Source organism: Ambystoma mexicanum, chromosome 3p (assembly GCF_040938575.1).
Source record: "Ambystoma mexicanum isolate Mex_15411 chromosome 3p, UKY_AmexF1_1, whole genome shotgun sequence".
In the NCBI taxonomy this organism is placed as follows: domain Eukaryota; kingdom Metazoa; phylum Chordata; class Amphibia; order Caudata; family Ambystomatidae; genus Ambystoma; species Ambystoma mexicanum.
Window position 1 is genome coordinate 738,574,399 of NC_090925.1, and position 25,091 is coordinate 738,599,489.

At 51.6% G+C, this 25,091-nt stretch overlaps 1 protein-coding gene across 2 annotated transcripts in view; it reads left to right on the forward strand.

Annotated features, from left to right (window-relative positions):
• SRCAP (Snf2 related CREBBP activator protein) overlaps window positions 1-25,091 on the forward strand; it is a 2,075,623-nt gene that overhangs the window by 1,298,802 nt on the left and 751,730 nt on the right. For both annotated transcript variants that reach the window (XM_069651627.1, XM_069651629.1), the window contains 2 exons: window positions 849-1,118; window positions 22,169-22,333. In XM_069651627.1, coding sequence (XP_069507728.1) covers window positions 849-1,118; window positions 22,169-22,333 — 435 coding nt within the window. The remainder of the gene's footprint in view (window positions 1-848; window positions 1,119-22,168; window positions 22,334-25,091) is intronic.

The window sequence follows — 25,091 nt, forward strand, 5'->3', positions numbered from 1 at the left end:
ATGTAGGTTGAAAGGCGATAAAAACCAATGATTATCAAATGTTTCTGTGATTTTGAGAATTTTCGGAATAAGCAACTCAAAGCCCCCCTTTTCTCCGCAGCCTTCTCTCGCACTCCCGTGCTAACCTTCCCGTCCGATGTGCAGACTGGTTGCTTGGTACCCTCGGTCTCACTAGGTAACAGGCTCCTTTACGACCAGTCCTCCTTGCACTGCTGCCTGGCCTACTATGCACTTAAAGGCTGTAATCTTTAACTTCTTCAGCCGCGCACATACCCAGAGATGCGCTGCCCTGGTCGCACTTACCCATGCCTTCTGGCCCTCTCCCACCTCCTCAGATGTTTCCCCCCTCCATTTCCCCTGCACTGCTCGTTGTCGCACTTGCACAATCTGAATGTCACAAGACCTAGTAAGATCGTTTGTCTGGTCTTCTCTCTGTTTTCCCTCGCTTGTCTTGTTGCGCCTAGAAACACTTGTGTACAGGCGCGTTATAAATGCAATATCATATCAATTGCTGTAGAAAATGATGTAACCTTTGGAAAGCTGTTCTGTTTTTTGGTGTACTGATTTATTTTAGGTACACATTATTTCGTTGGTGCAAAATTAGTAGAACATTAATTTCCTTTTGTCCTTGCTACCAATGAGCCATGTTGCATTACCTTGGATTTCCTCCACCACTTAGAAGACCTAAATTATGTTAAATATGGAATGGTAGGTTGCTGTGAATGTTGTGAAAGGACAACGTGGACGTGTTAATCTTTGCTCTAAAATTTAAACCAATTTCAACTGCTAGCTTGAGTTTTTTAAACTATCTTATCTGTTTAGTCAACGGTTGCATTTCTATCCTTTAGTTTTGCCATCAAGTCAAATTCAACCAAATACTCCAAGGCCACCTGTCCCACTGGTTACCACGCCAAATACCCCCAGTGCAATCAAAGCAAATACTTTGTCAGCAGCTCTTGTGAGGACACCAACCAGCACATTGAATCAAGGCCCTATCGGAGGTGTGGCAAAACCTGCAGCAGGACCGACAGCTTCTCTGCCAGGCTACTCCTTTTCTGCAGGAGGCCAAGTTCAACAGAGACTCCTCTTGGCCCCCGACATGCAGGCCAGATTGCCCTGTGAGTATTCTCCTTATCGCTGGACTTGAAACACAAGTTCACATTGAATAAAACAAAGTAAAATCATAGTTTTGTGAACTTCATCCAGTTATTTTGCATGTGTGGCTATTGCCCTTTTGTGCTGTCTGTTTTAACTTAAAATTGTGAGATTCCTGTTGCCTTAGTTTGGAATGTTCATGTTAGGCAAGATTGTATGCAGTACCCTTTGGGTGCACTATAACAACCCTGACCTCCTGGCAATAGGAACCCAACCTTTGTTATAAGTCTGTACTACATAGTTTGGTAGCGTATTGAGCAGCCAGGCTTATCTCAGGGGTCAATGTGAGCTGTAGGGGAGTTGGGGAGATTCACAGTGACAAGTAGTGAAATCAACTCTTACACACAACGCTCTTGATTAAACAATTATAAATTGTATAACCAGTCAGTTATGGTAAGCCTTCTTCAGAAGGGAGTAATATGAAGCTACACACAAATACACTTCAATAATACACACGCTTAGTTTTCTAAATCAGAAAATAACCATTTGGGAAGACACACAGGCACTACCTACACCCTCAGGTGACTTCAATAGCTAGGGTGCTGGTGGCATTAATATATCACTGTTGTATTTAAAATATTCTTGGGAGTAGTGTTAAAGAGAAGAGAGTTCAGAATAAAACAAGTATTCACAGTTATTCTTAAGCGGGTAAGTACTTTCAAAACAATCCCCGATGCAAAGTCAGTTAACCCTTTCCTGGAAGGAAGGCAAAACACTTAAGCAAGAGAGAGAAGAGTCATTCAGGGAGCCAGTGCAGCCCATGTCAAGTTATCAAAAGTCACGGTTAACTTAAGCACTTCTTGCAGGAAAGTAGAAAGTCTTTCACAATGTTTAAAAAGTCTTTGTAGAATAGAAGATATAAAAGTAGGGCCACAAGCTGATTCGTGCTTGTGAGGTAAAGAAGCTGATAGCAACTCTACAGATGCAACCAAGCAATTCTCCAACGAGAACAAGTGGCTACACAACAAGAGGTAAGTTCTCTTAGACTTTACAGTACCTTTAGGTTGAAGAAAAAGTGCAGCAGATGACTTCTGTTCCTGTGCAGCTCTGTAGATCTCACTGTTCTCCAGTATGGGGTCTGGCATGGATTTACACACTCCTGAATATTCCTGGTCGGCAGGCTGGGAATCCTCAGTAAAGAAAAATCAGTTTCAGTTTCATTTCTGAACTGTCTTTCTCCTAACAACCAATCACTGAGCGCTGGGTCATACTGCCCCCAGCCAATGACTGCCCACTACCTAAGACCCTCCTGTGGCAGCCAGCTTCATATTTTACTGCATGTTTAAGTGTTTGGAGTCCTCGTGTTTAGCTCTCAAGCTTTTACTGCATTTCTTTCTTTTTGGAAGTGTATTACTCTAATTTTCGGTCAATTGACCTTGTGCTCCATCGATCAACCTATCCGATTAACGGGGACCTGTTTTCGGATTCTTCAGCCCCTCTCAAGGGCGAGTTTCGTTGAGTTTCTTTGTGGAGGCTTCCAGAAGATTCTTTCAGGCCTACGCAGCTTGGACCATGTCGGAGAAGGATGATTCAACTCCCCTGTTCAAGATCTGCTCCAGCTGCGGCCCACAGAATGTCTTTTCGGGTGACAAGCATTCCGAATGCCTTTACTGCCTGTACCCGATGCACCAGGAGGAGGCTTGTGCGTTTTGCCAGGAGGTGGTGCCTTGCGCGATGAAGGATCGGCACAGGCGACTGAATGAGTGGCTACAGGCCAAGGCCCCTGCTCTGGGTGGGTCCCAGCAGCATGCCTCTACCAATTCCAAGAAGGCTGAGCTTGCTTCTAAGACCTTTGAGGGCACCCCTCCCGTGGGGGTCCAACAGAAGGCTAAGCACCGCAAGTCCACTGTCAAGGGGAGCGCCGTGTTGCGATGGGCTCCTCGGCGGCCCGGGCGCGTTCGTCTCCAGCCTCCCTCACCAGTCAACGCTCAGGATCTTCGGCCAAGAGGAAGTCGGACCATACAGGCAAACTGAAGGAGAGGCCCAAGTCTGTCCTACCGGAGAAGTCCAAGGGGGAGTGGGCCCTGACCGCGAAGGCCCAGCCTTCCATCGAGGGGATGGCAGCGTCTCTGGCGAAGGCTGCTGAGACGGTCCCACCGGACACAACCCCTAAGACCAGGGTGTCTCTTGCTCCCAGGAGTGAGGCTGTGTTCCGACCCATAGAGAAAACCCCGGAGAAGAGGATGCTCGTCATCTCCCAAAGACCTTCACCGCAGGAAGCAAAGGGGGCGGAGGGGTGTGGTGGCCCTCCAGGGTACGGATATCGCCTCTGAGGAGGAGCTCACCGGTCTGCAAACCATCCAGGAGGAGGGAAACGTAGGAAGCATACCCTACGACTAATGCACCGACGGCGAGGGCACCGTCGCGGAAGAGCAGCAAGGTGACAATGGTCTGGACTCCCAGCCGGTGCCCCAGCGGCCTATTCTGCCTGCACTTCAGCTGCCATCCCCACCTCAGGTACCTCCTAGAGACCTCTCAGTGGACATCCTTTCGGCACTGCATATGCTGATCTCGGAGATCCAGACAAGGATGCCTATTGCGCCGGCGCTGCCGACCACCCCCCAGCCCCACGGGGGAACTCCCGGCCAAGAAGAGGAGGGTACAACCCCCACCTCCTTGCCACCCTTTGCCCCATCACCCCCCTCTCCTCAACCCTCTCCCCCAGAGGGATGAGATGGATCCAGATCCAATGGACAACTACGCCGGGTTAGGGGACCTGCCATCACTGCCGGCCAGGTCTTTGCCGCCGGACGAGATTGGCTCGTTCCAACCAATCTCCAGAGCGTCGAAACTTTTTCAGCTCACTCTGGATGAGAAGAAGATGGGCTTCTTATATCAGTGCAGAGAGGCGAAGACGAAGACCATCCTCTCGGTCCCACTCCTGGATGACATTTGGGACAAGGGTTTGCCTCTCATGAAGAACCTTTCCACAGACCTGGCGAAGATTGATTGCTTCGAAGAACAGTGTACCTGACTCTGCGCCCAAGTACTTATGGGCCCAGCCTTCTCCGGACTCTGTAGTGGCCGCTGCTGCCAGGAAGAAGCCTTTGCGTGGTTCGCTCGGCGGCCGCCACCTCCCCCAAACAGCGAGGGTAAGAAGTTAGATGCCATGGGACAACGGGTCATCTATTCTGCAGTAATTTATCAAGGCCGCCAACGCCCTCCTGGCTTGTTACGACCAGGAGTTGTGGTTCAAGATCGCTCCCATCTTGGACTTCCTTCCCGACGACAAGAGGTCAGAGGCACTGGAAATTCTGCAGGAAAGCGAAGTGGCGTCGGACCATGCCATCACAGTGGCCACGGACATTGCAGACACAGGATTCCGTCAAAAGGGCAACAGCGTTTGCCTTGGTCATCGTGGTTCGCTCAAGGCCACCAACTTTCGGCAGGATGTTCAGTCGAAGGTGCTGGACATGCCCTTTGGCAGGCACAATTTGCTCGGGAAGGCTGTGGATGAGTCTCTCCAAGCCATAAAGACGGACACTGAGAGAGCGCGTGCTTTGGGCACTCTTTAGCAACTGAAGTTTGACCTCATGCAGCAAGTCCCAAGGATCCTCCAAGGTGTTCGGCGTGGGCTCCTCTTCTTACCGCCAACCCTCCCGCTCTTTCCGCCCTTCGGGCCAGGAGACGAACAGGGGCCGCTCCATGGCTTTTCGGAGGAGGATGTCGTCGCCAGGGACCCCAAGGCGGCCCTTCGATGTCCAAGCAGGATTGAACCGGCTGTGGTGTCGGGCCTCCACCTGTGCACCCCGGTGGGAGTCCAGCGGGCGAACTTCGTCAGCGTGTGTAAGATCTCCGACAGTTGGGTGCTGAACGCTCTCGCCCACGGACACGCCCTGGAATTTCAACGGCAGTGTCCCCGAATACCATCAGTGGGCGGGCAGGAAAACCATGTGCCTCAGTTGTTTCTGGAGGTGCGGGTCATGCTAAGGAAAGGCACGATACAGCTCGTCCCGAAGAGGCACCGGGTCTCAGGAGTGTAATCAAGGTATTTTCTCATCAGAAAGAAGACAGGGGGCTGGAGGCCCATTCTCGACCTTCGTCTACTGAACAAATACATCCAGTCCCAAAAATTCCAAATGGTTCCTCTTCAGCACATGCTCGGACAGCTAGACTTCCTGTAGTCGCTGGACTTAGAGGATGCATACTTCCACATCCCTATTCATAAGGGACAATGCAAGTTCCTGTGTTTCGTGGATCAAGTGAAGCACTACCAATTCAAGGCCCTTCCCTTCGGATTGAAGTCGGCCCCAAGGGTCTTCAAGTGCCGGGCGCCAGTAGCGGTGCAGCTGCGACTACGGGGCTTCCACGTCTAGCCTTATGTGGACGACTGGCTCATCCGAGCCAGCTCTAAAGAGATCGCCGTCGACCACACGGTGAAGACTGGGCGCCTACTGACGGATCTGGGGCTCTCAGTGCACTGTGCAAAGTCCTGCTTGATTCCATCGCAGGACACGCTGTTTCTGGGATCCCGACTCAACACAGTGTTGTGCCAGACGTCTCCGTCGGAGGAGAGGATAGCGGCCATCCTGGGCAAGGTACAACGGCTGTTGACCCTGAAGATCGCAAGGGTGAGGTCCATCAAGTCTCTGCTTGGCATGATGTCGTCATGCATATACCTTATTTGGCTGTGCAGGCTACGGATTCGTCCCCTACAGAAGTTCCTAGACGCCTGTTGGATACAAGTATCTGGAAGCTTCGAGGACAAGATCACACTCAAAAATAGTTTCCGTTGAACGATACGGTGGTTGGGAGTTCGTGCACATCTGTCCTGAAACGTGGCTTTCCAGACCCCACCTCACCAGGAGACGGTCACGACGGGCCCCCCTCGAAGGATGGGGAACTCACACAGGAAGTCTTTACGCAAGAGGCCTGTGGTTACCAGAGTAGAAAACGTTGCACATCGTGTTGGAGCTGCGGGCAGTATTTTGGGCCCGCAAGTCTTTCCTTCCGTCCCTCAAGGACAAGGTGGTGTGGGTCTTCAACGACAATACTACCACCATGTGATACATTGGGAAGCAGGGGGGCACCAGATCCCCGGCGCTCTCCAAGGAAACGCAGGACCTGTGGCACTGGGCCATCACCCAGGGGATGTTCTCCAGCATGGGGTTTGTCATGGATTCACATGCGCGTGAATATTCCCTGTCGTCAGGCTGGGAATCCTCGGTAAAGAAAAAAAATCAGTATCAGTTTCATTTCTGAACTCAGTCTCCCAACAACCAATCACTGGTCTCTGGGTCATACTGCCCCCAGCCAATGACTGCCCTCTACCTAAGCCCCTCCTCTGGCAGCCATCTTCAGATGTTTTTATTTTTCAACAGCACTTTTTATTACACATTTCCATAGAAAATATAATAACATCAACATCAGCTTTGGATGTAACAACGCTTAACAGCAGACACGACGGTCATATCTCTTTCAAGGGAATGAGGCAAAAAGGAGGTGGGAGGGAAGCAGGAGAGGGATTGAGCGGGACTTGCAAGTCCTTCTTGGGGAGGGGGGTACTTGATTTCAGTTGCTTACTGCTCTCTTCGTTGAGGTGCCAGCTCTCCCCCTCAATCCTGTAGCCAGCGTGCAAGCAGGGGCCTTCGGGCGCAACCTGGGTACTTTTCAGAGTAATCCATAAATGGTGCCCACGTTTTCAGGAAGGGGCTCAAGTTGCCAGAGCGAATTGCTGTGATCTTTTCTACCACAATAATTTCCCGGCATTTCGACCACCAGAACATGGTCGATGGACCTCTCTGCTTTTTTCCATAATCGGGTCAGTGCAATTTTGTGCGGCCAGCAGGGGGTTGGCGCACAAGCACACTATATGACCAGAGAGTGAGAATGCCCCTCCCCAGTTTCACCCAAGAGAATAATCCCTGGTTCCCACAGGATAGTTAAGTCCTGTGATTGCTTTGATGTGGCCCATCACTTTCCCCCAATACCTTTCCGCTCTAGGACATGACCACAAGAGATGGAAAAGAGTACCCCTTTCTGCACAACCTCTCCAACAATTCGAGGGGATGTCCGCATTGGCTCTGTTCACCTGAACCGGGGTGGTGTAATATCTAGAACAGACCTTATAGCCCCCTTACCTGTTCGTGATGCATTGGGCGTTTTTATGCAGCCTAGACCAAATTTTCCCCCATTCCTCTACCTCTATCACTCGGCCAAGGTCCTTCTCCCATTCCAGCATATACTTTTCCTTCTTGGAGGGGTCTGTTCTATCTAAAAGTTTGTAGATTGCGGATACCTTCCCCTTTGAGTTCGCTGATGAGAGGGTGTGTTCTAAGGCCGCCAGGAGACTCACCCCCTTCTCTCTCACTGCCTTCTGTGAGGTCCAGTGCCTTAGTTGGGTGTTATGGAACCTTTCTGCCTCTGCAACCGCACATTTTTCCTTACATTTTCCGAAGGACAGTGGAGACCCTTCCTCCAAGAAATGAGATCGTTTTCGTAGCCCTCCCTCTTGCCATGCTGCAAACCCATGTGGGGTTATCTGGGTGTAAATTCCGGGGTTTTCCAAATTGGTGTGAGTGGCCCCAGAGAGGTCCGCCATTGGGACCGGGCACCAGGCTGTTAGGCAGAATTATATGCAGTACCCTTTGGGAACATCCCACACAATTAAGACTACAAGTGACAGTACAATTTCACCTTTGGTACAAGCCTGTACTACACAGTTAACGTGGTAGCAGTAGCAGAGCAGCCAGACTTATCTCGAGTAAGTGAGCAGTATCAAATAGTTACACAAAGGACAGCAATTACTATGATTCAGGCAAACACTGACACAAGGTTTTCAAGTAAAAGAATATATATTTATTTCACTCTTCAGTTGTATAACATTACACTATTATAAGCAATCTAAAAATTACTCTTAATACACCACACCACTTCCCTTAAATTCCAGACAAGTTAAGCTCAATAAATGAAGTGGGAGCAAAATGGCACTCCAGTAATTTAAAAGGGAGAGAAAGACAAAGGTTAACAGAAATGAATCCACACCAACGGGTAAGTACTCAGGGCAAGCAAACAAGAGAAACTACAATGATGAAATCAGATAGAAAAGGCTTAGGGCCAAAGTCAATGGTTCAAAAGTCTTTTGCTCAAGATAATACAGTTCAGAGTAGTTTGCAGTAAAGTTTGTGGCACGGTTTCCGGACAGGGTTGGTTGGTAGAAAAGTTAGTTCAAAGAGAAGAGAAGGACAAGCCCTCGGATTGGATAAAGATTTCAAACACTTTCACCACGGCTGAACGAAACGAACAACCGGATTTGCACAGTACCTTAAAACGGAGAGGGAGCTGTAGCTGAGGCAGATGTTTCTGGTAGTTCCTGCAGGCTCACGGTTCCTGAAGCGACTGTCGGACGGATCAGAAGTAGGAAGACTGGAGGGTCCTGCGCTACCCAGGGAAGAAACCAGCAGCAGAGCAAAGCAACAAATAAAAGGTGCGCTCCTTAAAACCCAAGCAGGGTCCGACCTTCCTGGCTATCCGGCCCACTGTAGGTCTGTACAGCGAATTCGACCAGAGGAAGGTTCCTGGCTTGCAGTTTGGGTGAACTGGCTGGTCCCACCAGCTCAAGGGAAGAAGTTTCCTGGAGGATCTTCTGTCGTTGGATTCTGGAGATTCAGACCTGCTGCAGGGCTTCACCGGCCGGTTCAGTCGTCGTAGGGGTCATCTTTTCCAGTTCCTCATTGGTTCTTTTGTTCCAGTGGCGACCCTGCTCTTCCAGTCCCAGAGAATTGCTTTTTATGCAGTTTCCCCCATTCATACAGCCTGGCTGTCAATCACACAGCAGCAGGGTGGCTGGCCTGGGAAGGCCAGTCCCCTTATCCAATCAGACAAGAGTGCGACTTGGGTTACCAACGGAACCCATGGCAGGGGTCCTACAACCCCTCCCTCACATCCTGCCTACCCAGACTCTCAGGCACCTAAAGGAGGGCTTCTGTGTGGTAGGCTGCGAAAAGGCGATGAACAAAGGGACCAAACCTGGTATGGCGCACAGAGTAAAACACGAGAAAGACATTTACAAAAAGACGCCACGACCTCAAGCACAGCGCCCTCTGCCGAGAAAATGTTTTCCGAAGCAGCGTAGCTGGAGATAACGAATTATCACAAGATGAGGAATACGTGGGAGGAACATCCATTCGAAAGAACGTTACAGTTGGTAAGTAACATGTTCTTCTAAATTCCATGTCAATCAATCAATAGAACTACCAACGTCCTTTCAAAACCCTTCAAGTTCGGGAGAAAAGAGCCTGCATGCACTAGATGTACGCAGGGCTGTCATGTTTTACATGGAAAGAACTAGACCTCTGAGAAAGACTAATCAGTTCTTTGTCTCGGTGGCAGCAGTTTCAAAATCCACTATTTCTAGTTGGATTGTCCAATGCATCACTCTCTGTTGCACTCTTGCTAAGAGAGAACTACCCTTCAAGCTAAGAGCACATTCTACTCGAGGCACTGGGGCTTCCATATCATTCATTGCAAATGTCCCTCTGGAGTCCATTTGCAAAGCAGCAACCTGGAGTTCTGTAAACGCCTTTAAAAAAGACTACTGTCTAGATGCCCACTCTAGATCTAATTCCCAGTTGGGGCAAGCAGTTTTAAGACATCTATTTTCTACTGTTCCTTCTCACAACCCACCTCCAACTCCGGGTACTGCTCGCTAGTCTATGCACAGCATGTGATTCTAAGCAGATTAACAAACATCAGAAGACAATGCATTACTTGCCGCAAAAGCATTTCGAGTGGATTGTGTCCTCCAACGTATTCCTCATCTTAGATGTTTTCCATCCAGCTTTGCTGCTCTTCGGAAATTTCTTCGACAGAGGGCGCCGTGCGTCGATGACGTCGAGTTGATGGTCCCTCGAAGGCCTCAGTTCCGTTTTTCCACAGTATACGTTGCTTCGGACATTCGGCACGCCTCGAGTTCTGTGAAGTATAATATACAAAGAAGAAATATGTCCTCGTCGCCAACCACGACCCCGAGATCGGGATTCAAAAAGTGCAAGTTGTGCGGCTCAAAAATGACGATCACGGACCCACACCGTGAGTGTTTGTGGCGCCTCGGAGAAGACCACAACATGGAGGCCTGCTCGTAGTGTCAGGCGATGACGGGGAAGGCCTTGCGAGAAAGGAGAGGAAAGCTACAGGTAGGTCGAAAATCCGATCGTAAAGCCTCTAGCGTCTAGTCGAGACCCCATGAGGAGAAATCCTCGACGCGAAAGGCATCGATCTAGGTCCCAAAGCGATTCTCATTGCTTGTCGTCTTCGTCAAAAAATCGAAGAAACAACGCCACATGTCTCCCTCCACCTCGTCGTCAGACGAGTCTCAGAAAACGATGAAATGCCCCACGAAACATTTGTCTTCCGAAGAGTGGGAAGCATTCAGGGTCAAAATGATGGAGGTGTTTGAGAAGGCGAAGCCTCGGTCCGCGCCTTCTTCGGAAGCCGGCCGGGAGCGTCATCGCTCCGACACTCGCGCGCCCTCGAGCCCGGGTGATCGAAAAAGGAAGGATAGGGAACCTTCCAGGGCGAAAAAACGCTTGAGTTGAGTCGACCATCCGAGACCTATCACACCTCGAAGGGAAAATCGGCAAAGACGGCCTCGACGCCCTCGAAGCAGACCCTGACGACGACCACTATGTCGTCGACGTCTTTATCGACGTCGATGCCGAAAGCCTCGGCGCCAAAGGCTCCAGCCAAGCCAGGGAAGCCAGAAAAAGAGAAGAAGGTTACAAAACATGTAATTTCCTTAGAGCCTGGTACTACACCTCTCCCTCCTCCTCTCCCAGAGAAGGTTTTCAAGCCTCTCCATAGGAAAGAGTTTTTCAAATCCCTGACCTCAATTTTTGAGGAACAGGAGAGATCTGATGAGGAAAATGTACCTTTTTGGGTTGGAATATGGCACCCCAAATGTCCCAGAATGCTTGATCTCAGAGGAAAGCAGAATGAGGGATTTGGTGGCGTCTTTAACCAATGCAAGTGACACATCTCCTGAGAATGAGTTTGGTAGACCAGATCCAGGAGAGCATGCCAGTCCATCATACCGTCAGTTAATGACCAAGATGGTAGATTACTTGGGATGGGCTCAACCACCAGCCCAATTCATCCAAGATGATTTAAGACCTATTGGATCATGGTCCCACTGAAGACCCAGTACTACCCTTTCATGTAGCCTTGCAAATCAGGGTGGCCAAGAATTGGGAAACTCCAGATTGTTTTCCTCCGGTAAATAAGTCCCTCGCATCAAAATACCGCCCGACCAGTAGCGACCCCGGCTATCTGTCAAAACATCCAACTCCCGAGAGTCTGGTCATACAGGCAGCCACAGCTTCCAACAAACTTGCATACCCTTCTTTCCCTCCAGATAGGGACGATAAGCGTGTGGATGGTTGGGCACGGAAGGTATTTTCAGCTGGGAGCATGGCATTAAAATCTGCCAACTCCACATGTGCCTTGGCAAAATTTTCGTACACTCTGTGGGAGTGCATCGCAATGGCGGCGGAGCACATACCAGAAGGGGAAGCAAGGGAGGGTTTCCTAGCCATCGTTGGAGATGGAAAGGAAGTCGTGCAAGAATCCCTTAAATCTGGATTGGACACTGCGGATAGTGTAAGCAGGTCCATGGGCACTAGCATGGTAATGCACAGATTTGCGTGGTTACGGAAGTCGGGTTTTGCACCAGAACCACCTTCTGAACATGCTTTTTGACGGGTCTCACCTTTCTCTAGCATGGGGTCTGGCATGGATTCACATGCTCATGAATATTCCCCGTCGTCAGGCTGGGAATCCTCGGTAAAGAAAAAATCAGTATCAGTTTCGTTTCTGATCTGTCTTTCTTAGTAGTAACCAATCACTGATCTCTGGGTCATACTGCCACCAGCCAATGACTGCCCTCTCCCTAAGACTCGCCTCTGTCAGCCATCCTCAGATTTTTACCGCACGCTCAAGTGTTGGTAGTCCTCGTGCTTTAGCTCTCGAGTTTTTGCTGCGTTTTCATGCTTTTTCAGGAGATTTTCTGATTTTTTTTCGGTTTAATTGAGCCTCAAGCTCCACCGTTTCTACTTCCGATAATGGGGACCCGTTTCGGAATTCTTCTACGCCCCTCAAGGGTGAAGTTTTCGTCGAGTTTACGCTTCTTGGAGGATTCCAGAAGATCTGCGGCCTACCTCAACAGACATGGCCCAGGACAAGGGAAGCTCGACGCCCGGATCCAAGCTGTTCAGGTGCTGCCCTGGATGCGGATCGTCGTTCCCGCCTCGCCGCCTGGCTGGAGAAGGGCACAGCAGGTAAGAAGGCGAAGAAAAAGTCTGAGCGGGCTTCTAAGTCCTGTGAGGGCGCCCCGGCGACGGGGGCCCAACAGAAGTTCAAGCACCGCGAGTCCGCAGGCACCGGGAGCGCCGAAAGGTCGGGCTCTTCGGCTGCCAGGCAGGGCACGGCTTCCCCGGCACGTTCAACCACGCTGGAGCGGCCCCGGTTGATCTCGAAGGGGGGAGCGAGGCGCTGACCCTCCTCCCCCCCCCCCCCCCCCCCCCAAGGCGAAAGCCCAGGACACACCTAAGGTGGTGAGGGCTTTGATCTAGCCGGCAAAGGCCTCTATCGAAGTGGTCGCTTCGACCCTGGCGAAGCCGGCTGAGACTACGCCAGTGGAAACGGCCTCTGGGCCCATAGTATCCCTACCGCGGAGGGAATCCTCTTTCCAGCCCATCGTTAAGACCCCCGTGAAGTCCCCGGCGGAAAAAGAGGGGGGGAGCGGTGGCCATTACAGGCTCGGAATCAGCCTCTGAGGAGGAGCTGGTGGAAACCGAGAAGGACCCCAACGAGAGGTTCATAGGCCTCAACGAGAAGTTCGAGAAGGTTCGATCACAGGGGGGCGGTCCCCGCTGACATGATCGAAGAGGGCCCAGTGGAGCGGCCATCCCGTCTGTCCGCAGCCATTACCCAAGCCCCAGGATAGCTCGGCGGCCATTTTTTTGGCGATCCAATCCTTATGTACCGAGATAAGGACGAGATTACCACGGACCCCGACCGAGGATCCAGAACCAGGCCCGTCCACCCCTCTCCGCCCTTCGTGCCCGCGAGGCCTTTGGACCCCTCATCCCCCTCGCCGGACCCTAGAGAGGATACGGCGACGGATACAGCGACGGGGATGGACAACGACAGGGGCGATGACACAGTGGACATCCCGTCATCCCCGCCCCCACCCACCCCACGCCCCCACCAACCTCCCCCCCCTCCCCCCCCAAGTCCCCCCACTCCCCTGTGGGCTGCTCCAGCCGACGAAATTGGCTCCTTCCACGCCATAACCAGGGCATCCAAGCTCTTCCAGCTCTGCCCTGAAGAACAAAAAAAACGAAGGGTTTCTTTACCAGCGATGAGAGGCCAAGAGGAAGACGGTCCTCGCAGTGCCTTTGCTCGATGACATCTGGGACGAGTGGCTTGCCGTCCTCAAGAACCCTTCCACGACGCCTGCCAAGAGGGACAGGTACGAGAAGAAATACCGACTCCCCGATGCCGCCCCCTTGTGCCTCAGGGCCCAGCCCACGCCGGATTCTGTCGTCTCGGCTAAGAATAAAGCGGCAGGTGCGGCGGCTTCAACTTCCACTTCCCGGCCAGACAGCGATGGCAAGAAGTTGTACTCCATGGGACGATGAGTCATCTCGTCGGCTGCAACGACGATCAAGGCGGCCAATGCCTTAGCGATCGTGGCCCGCTATGACACGGAGCTCTGGTTCAAGATAGCTCCCCTGCTAGACTTCCTGCCTGACAAGAGGGGGGAGGCCCTAGAAATTCTGCAGGAAGGCGAGGTGGCGTCGGATCTCGCCTTTAACGGTGGCAACGGACATTGCCGATACTGGATTTCGCCAACTGGGCAACAGAGTTTACCTCCGACGACGAGGATGGCTCAAGGCGACGGACTTGCGCCAGGACGTCCAGACCAGAGTGTTGGACATGCCGTTCGACGGCAACAACCTTTTTGGTAAGGCAGTGGACGAGTCTCTACAGGCCATCAAGACCAACTCGGAGACGGCCCGGGCCCTTGGGGTGCTTCAACAGCGACGGCCCTTTCGGAGCTCCTGTCTGCCTCCAAAGGATCCAGCGGTGGCTCCTCCACTTACCGCCAAGCGGCCCGCTCCTCTTCCCAGGAGGCCTACAGAGGTTGCGGCAAGCAATGGGGATCCCGCCATCGTCGCCAAGGAGGCCAAGGCGGCAAGGCCGCCTCCAAGCAAGAATGACCCGGCCGTGTTGTCGGGCCCCCACCGAAGCACCCCGGTGGGAGGCCGGCTGACGAAGTTCGTCAGCGTGTGGGAGTCCATCTCCACCGACCGTTGGCTGTTGGACACCCTGGCCAACGGGCACTCGCTGGAATTCCAAAAGTGGTGCCCTCGCATTCCTCCCGTGGCCAGGAAGGAGAATCGCGTCCCTCAACTGCTGTTGGAGGTAAGGGCGATGCTCAAGAAAGGTGCCATCGAGCTCGTCCCCAGGAGGCTCCGGAGTGTACTCAAGGTACTTCCTCGTCAAAAAGAAGAAAGGCGGTTGGCAAGTGCCTGGCACCAGTGGCTGCGCCTGCAGGGGATCCACGTCTGCCTCTACCTGGACGACTGGCTAATCCGGGCAAGGACAAGGGAACTCGCCGTCGACCACACAGCGAGCACCGTCCGGTTGCTCACGGAACTGGGGTTCGCCATCAACTACCCCAAATCCCACCTTGTTCCATCGCAAGTAGCACTGTTTCTGGGACCGAAGCTCGATACAGTGGGGCAACTGGCCTTCCCGTCAGAGGAGAGGACCAAGACCGTCCTGGGCAAGGTGCGGCGCCTTTTAGCCACAGATGTGGCCAGGGTGAGGTCCATCAAGTCCCTTCTCGGGATGATGTCCTCATGCATCTATCTTGTACCCCTTTGCAGACTTCGGATGCGTCCGCTACAGGAGTTCCTTGACGCCCGCTGGTTTCAGGCGACGGGCTGCTTCGAGGACAGGATCCCTCTCGACGAGGAGTTCGTTCGGCGATCCTATGGTGGGGCACCCGTGCTCACCTCACTACAGGAACAGACTTTCAAACCCCGGCTTTTCAGGAGACGGTGACTACGGACACCTCTCTGGAGGGTTGGGGGGGGGGCCCACACCGGAGATCTCCACGCAATAGGCCTTTGGCTCCCGGAGGAGAGGTCCCTCCACATCAACATTCTGGAGCTCCGAGCAGTGTTCTTGGGCGCTCAAGTCGTTCCTTCCGTCCCTCAAGGACAAAAATGGTGAGGATCTTCACCGACAACACCACCACAATGTTCTACATACGGAAGCCAGGGGGCACCAGATCCCCAGCTCTATCCAAGGAGGCCCAGGATCTGTGGCACTGGGCCGTCGCCCAGGAGATGTTTCTGGTTCCCTTCCGCTTGGCAGGAATAAAAAACACCATCGCTGACTCACTCAGCAGGGAGCTGCGCTCGTGCCATGAGTGGGAACTACGCCAGGACCAGGTGGATCGGCTCTTCCAACGATGGGGCAAACCCCAGATCGACCTGTTCGCAGTGGTGCCGAACTCCAAGTGCCAGAGGTTCGCCAGCAGGTTCCCACAGCCGAGGCTCATGGGCGATGCTTTCTCGTTCCCCTGGGACGGCCTGTTTCTATACGCGTTCCCTCCGTTGCTGCTCCGCCTCATCAACCAGCTCAAGAAGTCCAGGTGCAGAATGATCCTCGTCACACCGGCGTGGCCGAGGCAGATCTGGTTCCCGGACCTTCTGGACTTGTCAACGTCCCCGCCAGTAAAGCTGCCGGCGGACGCGGATCTTCTCTCCAGAGAAGGAGGTGCCATTCTCCATCATGACCCGCAGTCGTTGAACTTGCAGGCCTGGCTCCTGCAGCACTAGAGTTTGGAGGGTACGATATCCCGGCTGATTGCAGAGAGGTTCTTGAAATGGCCAGGGCGTCCTAAACTCTCAAGTGTTACGGTCATAAATGGAAGAGGTTCTCTGTCTGGTGCCGTGCACAGAAGATTAACCCTCTGCGCATTACGGCCCCTCAAGTACTGCCGTACCTACTGTCGCTGGCCAAAGCTGGACTGGCTCACGCCTCCATCAAAATACATCTGGCTGCCATCTCCCGATATACCAAGACTACGGGACGGGCGTCCTTGTGGTCTCATCGCCTGGTGAAGGAATTTATGAAGGGACTATTCCGATCATTCCCGCCGGTGTAGGCTCCTGCCCCGGCGTGGGAGCTTAATGTGGTGCTGACCAGGCTCATGGGGGCCCCATTTGAGACTATGCATTTGGCGCCTTTGAAGTTCCTGTCATGGAAGACAGCGTTCCTCGTGGCCATCACCTCTGCACGACGAGTGGGAGAGATCCAGGCCCTATCTTGCAAGCCTCCATACTTGACTTTCCATGACACGAGGGTGGTGTTGAGGACGCACCCCTCCTTCATGCCCAAGGTGCTGTCGGACTTCCACCTCAACGAGCCCTTGGTGTTACCAGTTTTCTTCCCGTCGCCTTCGACGCTGGCCGAGAGGACTTTGCACTCGCTGGATGTAGCTAGAGCGCTGAAGCTCTACGTGGACCGCACAAAGAGTTTTCGGAAGACGTCAACTGTTCGTGAACTTTGGGTCTGTGAATCAAGGGAAGGCTCTCTCGAAGACTTCCATTTCCAGATGGCTCTCCGGCTGCATCATGCACTGTCACCGGTTGGCAAACCGACCGCTGCCCGGCCGTCCGAGAGCCCATTCGACCAGAGCGATCGCTGCTACCACGGCGTTCCTGTCTGGTGTGCCCCTGCTGGACATCTGCAGGGCTGCTACGTGGAGGTCGACGCACACCTTCACAAGATTCTCTGCGTCGATCGGGACTCCAGGGAGGAGTCCAGGGTCGGCCAAGCAGCGCTGCGCAACTTGTACGCCTAAGGTGAGCCTGGTGAGGAGGTAAGAATTGCTTAATGTTGAGTTTTGGATGTAATGCTTAATCTTGAGCCTTTGCCACCTCCCGTGGTTGTGCATGTGTATACTGCTATGTATTCTTTTATTCATGAGCATGTGAATCCATGCCAGACCCCATCCTGGAGAAGGAACAAGTTACTGACCTGTAACTGTTGTTCTCCAGCATGGGTCTGGCATGGATTCACATGCGAACCCTCCCACCTACCCCTCTGCGGCTCTTCACTTGGTCATACTGCCACTTTGCGTGCTACCAAATCTGATGATGGCCGCCAGAGGCGGGGTTTAGGGAGAGGGCAGTCATTGGCTGGGGGCAGTATGACCCAGAGATCAGTGATTGGTTACTACTAAGAAAGACCGATCAGAAACGAAACTGATAATGATTTTTTCTTTACCGAGGATTCCCAGCCTGACTGGGAATATTCATGAGCATGTGAATCCAAGCCAGACCCATGCTGGAGAACAACAGTTACAGGTAAGTAACTTGTTCCTTTTGGCAACAAAGCAGACAACAGCCTTGAGAGGTTGCAGACCTCAAAAGCAGCTGCCAAATCTTTAGGAGCTGCTATTAGGCAACCTCAACCTTTTCGTGCGTAAGGAATGTCATGGAGGGGACGATCCTATCGTTATTACACCTCATATGGAAAGGCGAGAGGAATGGCCAGTCAAAGGGGCCAGAAAAAGGGCACTCGCGGTGGACGAGGAAAACGTGCTAAACCGACTGCAGCTGCAGCCTCTCTGCCATCAGCGGCTGCAACATCCGCCACAAAACCACTTTGAGGACTTGCATCACAAAACACCTGTAGGAGGCAGGCTGTCACAGCTTCTGCAAGAATGGCGAGCCATTACTTTTGATGTTTGGGCTCTGGAAATAATAGCCCAAGGCTACTGCCTTCCCTTTCTAAAGCAACCTCAAAGCAATCCACCAGGGAGACACCCGTTGAAGTCTTCAAACCCGCTCCTACAGCAGGAAGTTTCAACCCTGCTGGAGAAAGGTGCTATAGAACCAGTACCTGCAACGGAGAGGAACAAGGGATGGTACTCCCCGTTTTTTTTTATCCCCAAAAAGGACGGAGGACTGAGACCCATCTTGGACTTAAGAAACTTGAACAAGTTCCTCAGGAAGGACAAGTTCAAGATGGGTTACCCTTTCTCAGATCCTTCAGGCCCTTCAACTTCAGGACTGGTTGGTGTCATTTGACCTCCAGATGCTTATTTTCATGTGCCGATTAATCTCAAAACACAGAAAATACCTGAGGTTCGTAGTTGGCGACTCACACTATCCGCTTTGAGTCCTGCCATTCGGGTTGACCTCCGCCCCGAGGGTCTTCACCAAGTTAATGGTAGTGGTGGCAGCGCACCTCAGGAGAGGCGGGATTCATGTCTACCCCTACCTGGACGATTGGTTGATCAGAGCGCGTTCTGCCTAGCAAGCACTGGCTCATCTGAAAGTCATCTGCCACTTCTTCCACAAACTGGGCTTCTCCCTCAATTTCAAGAAGTCACAGATGACACCTTCCCAACAGCTTCAGTATATAGGAGCTAAATAGGAGCTGTACTAGACACATCCTTGGGAAAGAGCTCGCCTCCCAAGGCGAGGGCTCAAAACATTCTTCAGATGGTTTCCAAATTCCAAAATGCCCAAAATCTCCAGGCTTACGACTTTTTAAGGTTGCTCAGCCTCATGGCATCCTGCATCTTCCTGGTGCCAGAGGCACGCTTGAGAATGAGATCCCTTCAATGGGCTCTAAATACTCAGTGGTCCCAGTTCTCTGGTCAAATGACGGATCTTCTTCAGATTCCGAACAAGGTCAGACAAGATCTTCTATGGTGGACCTGTACAGAGAACATCCTAAAAGGAGAACCTTTTTGGCAACCATGGCCGGAGATCACAGTAGTGACGGACGCCTCACTCCTGAGGTGGGGAGCTCATGCCAACGATTTGACAATCAACAGTCGTTGGTCTCCATCCGAGTCCAAACTACACATCAACCTTTTAGAGCCGAGGGCAATCAGACTAGCGCTGAAGGCCTTCCTGCCATCTGTCAGGGGAAAGAATGTCCTGATAATGACGGACAACATAGTGGCCATGCATTAACTAAACAAAAGAGGAGGCGTGCATGAAAGCAGTGGCGATCTGTGAATGGGCCCTTACTGTAGAGATTTGGATTTCAGCGGTCCACCTCCTGGCGGTCAGCAACGCAGAAGCGGACCAACTCAGCTGCTTGTGGTTCAACACCTACGAGTGGGAGTTGCACATCAACTCATGGATTTGGACTTTTTCGCATCTCCTCTGAATTCCAAATGTCCCCTGTTTGCCTCTTTGGCAAGCTGGTTTCGGGGGTCTCTGGGGGATGCTTTCCAGCTCTTCTGTCACAGCCGTAGGTGCTATGCGTTTTCTCCTCCACGGTTGCTCCAGCGGACCCTTCCGCAAGTTCTGGATGTCAGTGGGCTGCAACCTCATCCTGATCACTTTGCACTGGCTGTCGAGGGATTGCTTCTCGGATCTACTGCACTTGTGGTCTTAGGGACTGGTCCACCTTCTGATCCCCAGCAGAATCTTGCTGACACAGCTGGGTGGGACAGTGGAGCACCTGGATTGTTCAGGCTGGCCTTACCATCCTGGTTCCTGACCAGCTGAATCTCCACCATGCTCAGTTCTCGGAGGACAACTGGGACATCCTTCTGAAGGCCCTCTATGCGGGCCCAGTACAAGAGCAAGTGGACAAGATTCTGCCACAGGGCTAGGGGCAAGGGGCTTGGCCCCCTTACACATCCCCTCGACAACGTGCTGGCCTTTTCCGCACATCTGGCTCTTTACGGCATTCAGGTCGACACCTTCCACAATTATCTGGCGGCCATTGGGGCCTACAAAAATTCCTCGGAGCATGTTTTCTCAGCGGCCAACCCAGTGGTTCAGGCCCACCTCAAGGGCTTATCCAGGCTTTTTCTTCCGGTGCACAGGCCTCATCTGGTCTGGGACCTCAACGTGGTTCTTGCGGCCTTGCAGTGCAAGCCATTTGTGCCGATGGCTTCGGTCGACATCAGGCTGGTGTCACTAAAGGCGGTGTTCCCGGTGGAGCTCACTTCGGCGTGCAGGATGGATTAGCGAGCTGCAGCCTCTGTCTTCATGCAAGCCCTTCACTATGTTTCACAGTGACAAGGTCATCTTGCACACTGATCCAAATTTTTTGCCTAAGGTGGTCATTCCATTTGCATCCGAAAATCTGTCTGCCGGTGTTCTTCCCAAACCAGCAGTCGCGTCCTGAAAGGGCTTTGCATTCCTTGGATCTCAAAAGGGTCTTCAAGTTCTACCTCTCTCTGACAAAATCTTTCAGGAAGTCTGAGGTATTGTTCATCAAGTTTGGAGGCACATCTCTCTGCAACCAGTTTTCCAAAGCTTCTATTGCCCAGTAGATGGTCCTGAACATATACAGCCATTGGCAAACCGGTTGCTGAGGGGATTGACACCCATGCGGTCAGATCTAATGCCACGGCTGTCGCGTTTCAGAGACCTGCTTCTTGGGATGTCATCAGCAGGGCTGTTACTTGGGCCACTCCGGCGTTCTGTAAGCGTTATTCTGTTGATGCCCGCTCCAGGCGAGATGCAGAGTTCGGTCAGGCTGTTCATATGAGGCAGGTTGTCACGGGTCCAACCTATGGTCTTGTTCTGTGGAATCGCCCACAATAATGGAGGAAAGGGGATGGGACATATGATTAATTCAAGTTGCTCACTGTAGTGACTTGAGTACTCCTAGTTCTTAGTCCCCTTTCCTCCAAATGTCCCACTCACCTTCTCCCGCTTGAATGCCAGAGGCTTAAGTACTCAGTATAGCTAGTTTAAAGTGTCGATATGTAAAAAAAGGGGACTGAGGTGAGGCGGCGGAGGTCTTGTGGGGCATTCCCACACCCAGTGCTGCGCCCCCTGTGCACTGGAATAAATTGAGAGGATGCTCAATTTCTTGCTGCCAAAGGTTTCGGTACCGACCACAAGGATGGAGGAATGAAGACCAAGAACTGAGTATTTTAGTCACTACAGTGAATAACTTTAATTTTCAGGCACCATGGATGTGGAATGGAACAAGACAGTCCCACCACCGTTCTAGGCGTGTCACCCACAGGCTTCACTAGCCTTGTAGAAGCAGCAGCTTCCCCAGCAAGTGCATGACCTTTATATGGGATTTCCTGACCTGGCAAGGCTGGAAGAAGGCCAAACAATAATATGGCCAAAGAACAACTGTAAATCTCACGGCTCAGCCATTTTTGGGCAGTAGCCACGTTCTCCTTACACTGTAAACTAAAATGTGCACACTAGAAATAATGCAAATATGGTAAAAATATGTATGCTGCCACCATCTTGTCTTTAGGCACATATGAAAGTAACTAAAAATCCGAAGTGTAAAAGACTAGGGTGTTACAAAATTATCGCCTCTGCACTGCATTGTGAGAGGCCGTATGCACTGTTAAAAAGTTGCCAAAATGGTAAAAAAGACAAATGGGAAACCTAGTTTCCCAGTACTGATCAGTTACTGCATAGCAAAAAGAGTACATGTTCAAAAACAAAAGCAAAACGTTTGGGGGCCTCTATAACTATGGAGGGAAATTTGCTAAAAGAGAAATCTTTCTTAAAAATAGGTGGGTGGGCTATAAGATAAAGCTGTATTATGTGTTTGTCTCATATTTATGGCTAGCACAATTATGTGCCAAGGATTTCTAGCCCGCCTGGTAAATAAAGCTTGTCACTTTATACAAGGATCAATGCTGAAGAAAGACAGTTGCAAGCAAATCATTATTATTCACTCTAGTGTTTTTTATAGTTGCCTTATTAAATTACAATAGTGTTAATAAATGGACTGGCGGGTGGCGCAAGGGAATTGCTGCATAAGCATTTGGACGTACATGAAACCCAGAAGTAGATTGTCATTTTTTAATATGCTCTGGTCCCTTCCCTGAAAGACAAATGTCACAGGAGTTTCAGTGGTATTGTAACAAGGCCTGAGAACTAGGAATACAGTTGTCACTACAGAGAGTAATTATTTTGATGGTATTGCTGCATTGATCGGTAACATTGTTGGCCTTGTAACATGTTTCATCTTTCCACAGCTGGTGAAGTTATTAGCATTGCACAGTTGGCGTCTCTGGCAAATCGACCGATTCAGAACATACCTGGTACCAAGCCAATCACATTCCAGCTTCATGGCAATAGACTGACATTATCTGGGACAAACCTACGGCAGGTGACAATGGGACAACCTCGCCAACTACAAGGTAATTGCCAGGTTCCAAGACCGCATCAGCTTGTGTTTGTGGAAGCTGCATATTTATGTCCTCATTTTTCATCCTATGGGTGGGAAGACATCTTGGCACAATAACTAACTGAAAAAAATCCCACCTTCCCCCGTTAATTTGTTTACTAAAGGTGTGTTGTCCCTGCATTGTCTGTGGCATGGTGTGTACCTCTTTGCGCAGATCCCTGGGAATGAATTTCCTTTTGCGTTCTACAAGTGACATTTTTGAAAGTACCTTCATGGGGGTCGCTCTTGCGCTCGATAGAGAATGGCTGCCTAAAAGGGAAGCTCTGCGCTGGTGAAGACATCCTTGTCCATATCTGCGGTTGTATGGCGACTTTGATGGGAAAGAGACTGGTGGATTATTGCCTGTGTCCTCCTACAACTATCATCAAGCTCATGGGCCGATATTCACCCGCGTCTTAAAGATTTTGCTCTTTCAAGGTGGCTGGGAGGAGCCGCATCTCCGATCCAGTCCTTAGCTCCAGCGGGGTCGGCCCCCCTGCAAGCTGATGCACCGCGTCTGCTGGTCCTGCTGTGGGGGAGGGGCTTGGTGACTGCGTGCTCCGCGCTCTACAGATTGCCTTCGTGGGTGCAGTTGCTGGCGCCTTCCCTAATGGACTGGAGGCGACCTTCTCGGTCTCACTTCGGGTGCTGCTGGCTCCCCCCTCCCCCTGACTGGGCCAGGCCTAGCTCCCCATGGCTTTGGGCGAGCGTCAGAGGGCGTGCTGTGAACGACCTGCTGGCAACGATACACCGACCCCTCCTGTCCGCTGCCCACAGTGTAGAGGCTGTGAGTGGCGTTGCCCCACGCCGGTCTGCGCTCGCCGCACCCACAAATAGTGTTACAATTTATGCAGCGATGCTACAACTGCTTACCCCCCCCTGCGCCCCCCCTATGACTCATTGGCACGTGCACACACCCATGGCCTCGCTCCTACCATCAGCATTCTGGGTGTGTGCTCCCTCTCTAGATCGGGGTCAGCTCCTTCATGTACCCTGTGGCCTTCCTATACCATCGAGGGATGCGTGCCCCCCTCCACTGACACCCAGCCATTATTCAGACGATGGAGATATCGCTGCACCCTCTACCATACGTTGAAGGACACAGTCCTGACTGACTTTGCAGGGATCATCTGGATCGATCAATACTGCTTGCTACATTATCACTATTAAACGCTCCTAGCCGTTCACACTGTTTTTTGGAAAACTCCATCTGGGACTTACACGTGAGTGTTTGTTGGCTTGCTCTGACCTGTGAGCCAATATCCAGCACTACGGGGCCACGTCTCATATATTTTGTTCTGGGTAGGTCTGAACCTGCTCAGCTGTACCTATACCTGCTACAGTCATAAGGCAACGAAGTGTGCTATATCATCTGTCCCATACGTCTCTGGATGTATATGTTGACATAACTGTTTGGTGCTAGTTGAGGAAGAGACCATCTACTTTAGATCTCAGCATCTGCACAGTTAAAATTGAACCTGCCTGCTTCATCCGATTTGCTTAAAGAGTGCATTCCCATCTGGCTCTTTGCCTCAAATACACTTGGTGTCCTTGGAGGCACTACACGCTTTCCACTTTGGAGCCCTTATCTTGAAGCCTTTGCACAGGTTTAGCATAAGATACTATTGTGCCCCAAGCTGCTGGTCGGAGGGCTTATTTGGAGCGTATTGTCACAGCGTGTCTACATTCACCCACTGCAAGCAGGCCAGCGTCTGCTACAACACCCAGAATCCACTGGCTTCTTAATATTTGTCTCCAGCCACTCGATTGGGCATTGCTCCTCGACTTGGACAAGGAGCTTGCTCTGGGGAGGGACTTGGCTCCTCCTGCACAGGCTGCTCGTCACCGGAAGGCCCTGCTAAGACCATGACAAGAGGAACTGGCAAAAACAAAGCTCCATCGGTATGTTTACGAAAGCTCCAGCTAAACTAGCTGACGACACCCCGGAGCCAGAACCTAGCATATCTACACCTCCTGAATCCACGGAATCGCAGAAGATGATGGAATTTATGCACGAGGGGTTCACTACTTTGCACTCCAAACTTGACGATATCAATGAAACCATATCATCAATCAAAGCCCATATGGAGAAGACTGACACCCGGGTCACGGAGGTCGAGACGAGGGTGGGCGCTGCGGAGGATGACTTGGTTGCCCTCTGTGCAGAGGTCTCCATGCTTTCCAGACAGGTACTTGAGGTTGCCAAAAAGAACGAGGACCCTGAATCACGTTCTAGATGCAACAATATTCGGATCATCGGAGTCCCTGCAGACAGAATTGAAGGAACCATGGAAGACTTTGAGCATACCTTGAATGTGTTGCTGGACTCTCCAAAGCTCTCCCCACAATTTGCAATAGAGAGGGCCCACCGTGTCCTGACGGCAAAGCCGAGGCCTGGCGCACCCCCACGTCCTATAATTGCAAGGGTCTTAAACTACTGTGATCGAGACACACTACTCAGGGCAGCGAGAGCTAAAGGAGAACTCTTCTTGGAATCCTCCAGAATCCACCTATACTCTGACTTTTCAGTGGCAGTCCAACAGGAACGCAAGACCTTCTTTGCAGCCAAGAAAAGACTGCGAGAACTGGGGGTCAAGTACTCAATGCTGTACCCCGCCAAGCTCAGGATAGAACACTCATCAGGTTTTCTTTTTTACAAACCCGGAAGAAGCCTCCAAATTTATTGATGAACATTTCTCTGGTTGATCGCATCTGTTTAAGCAACCATTCCA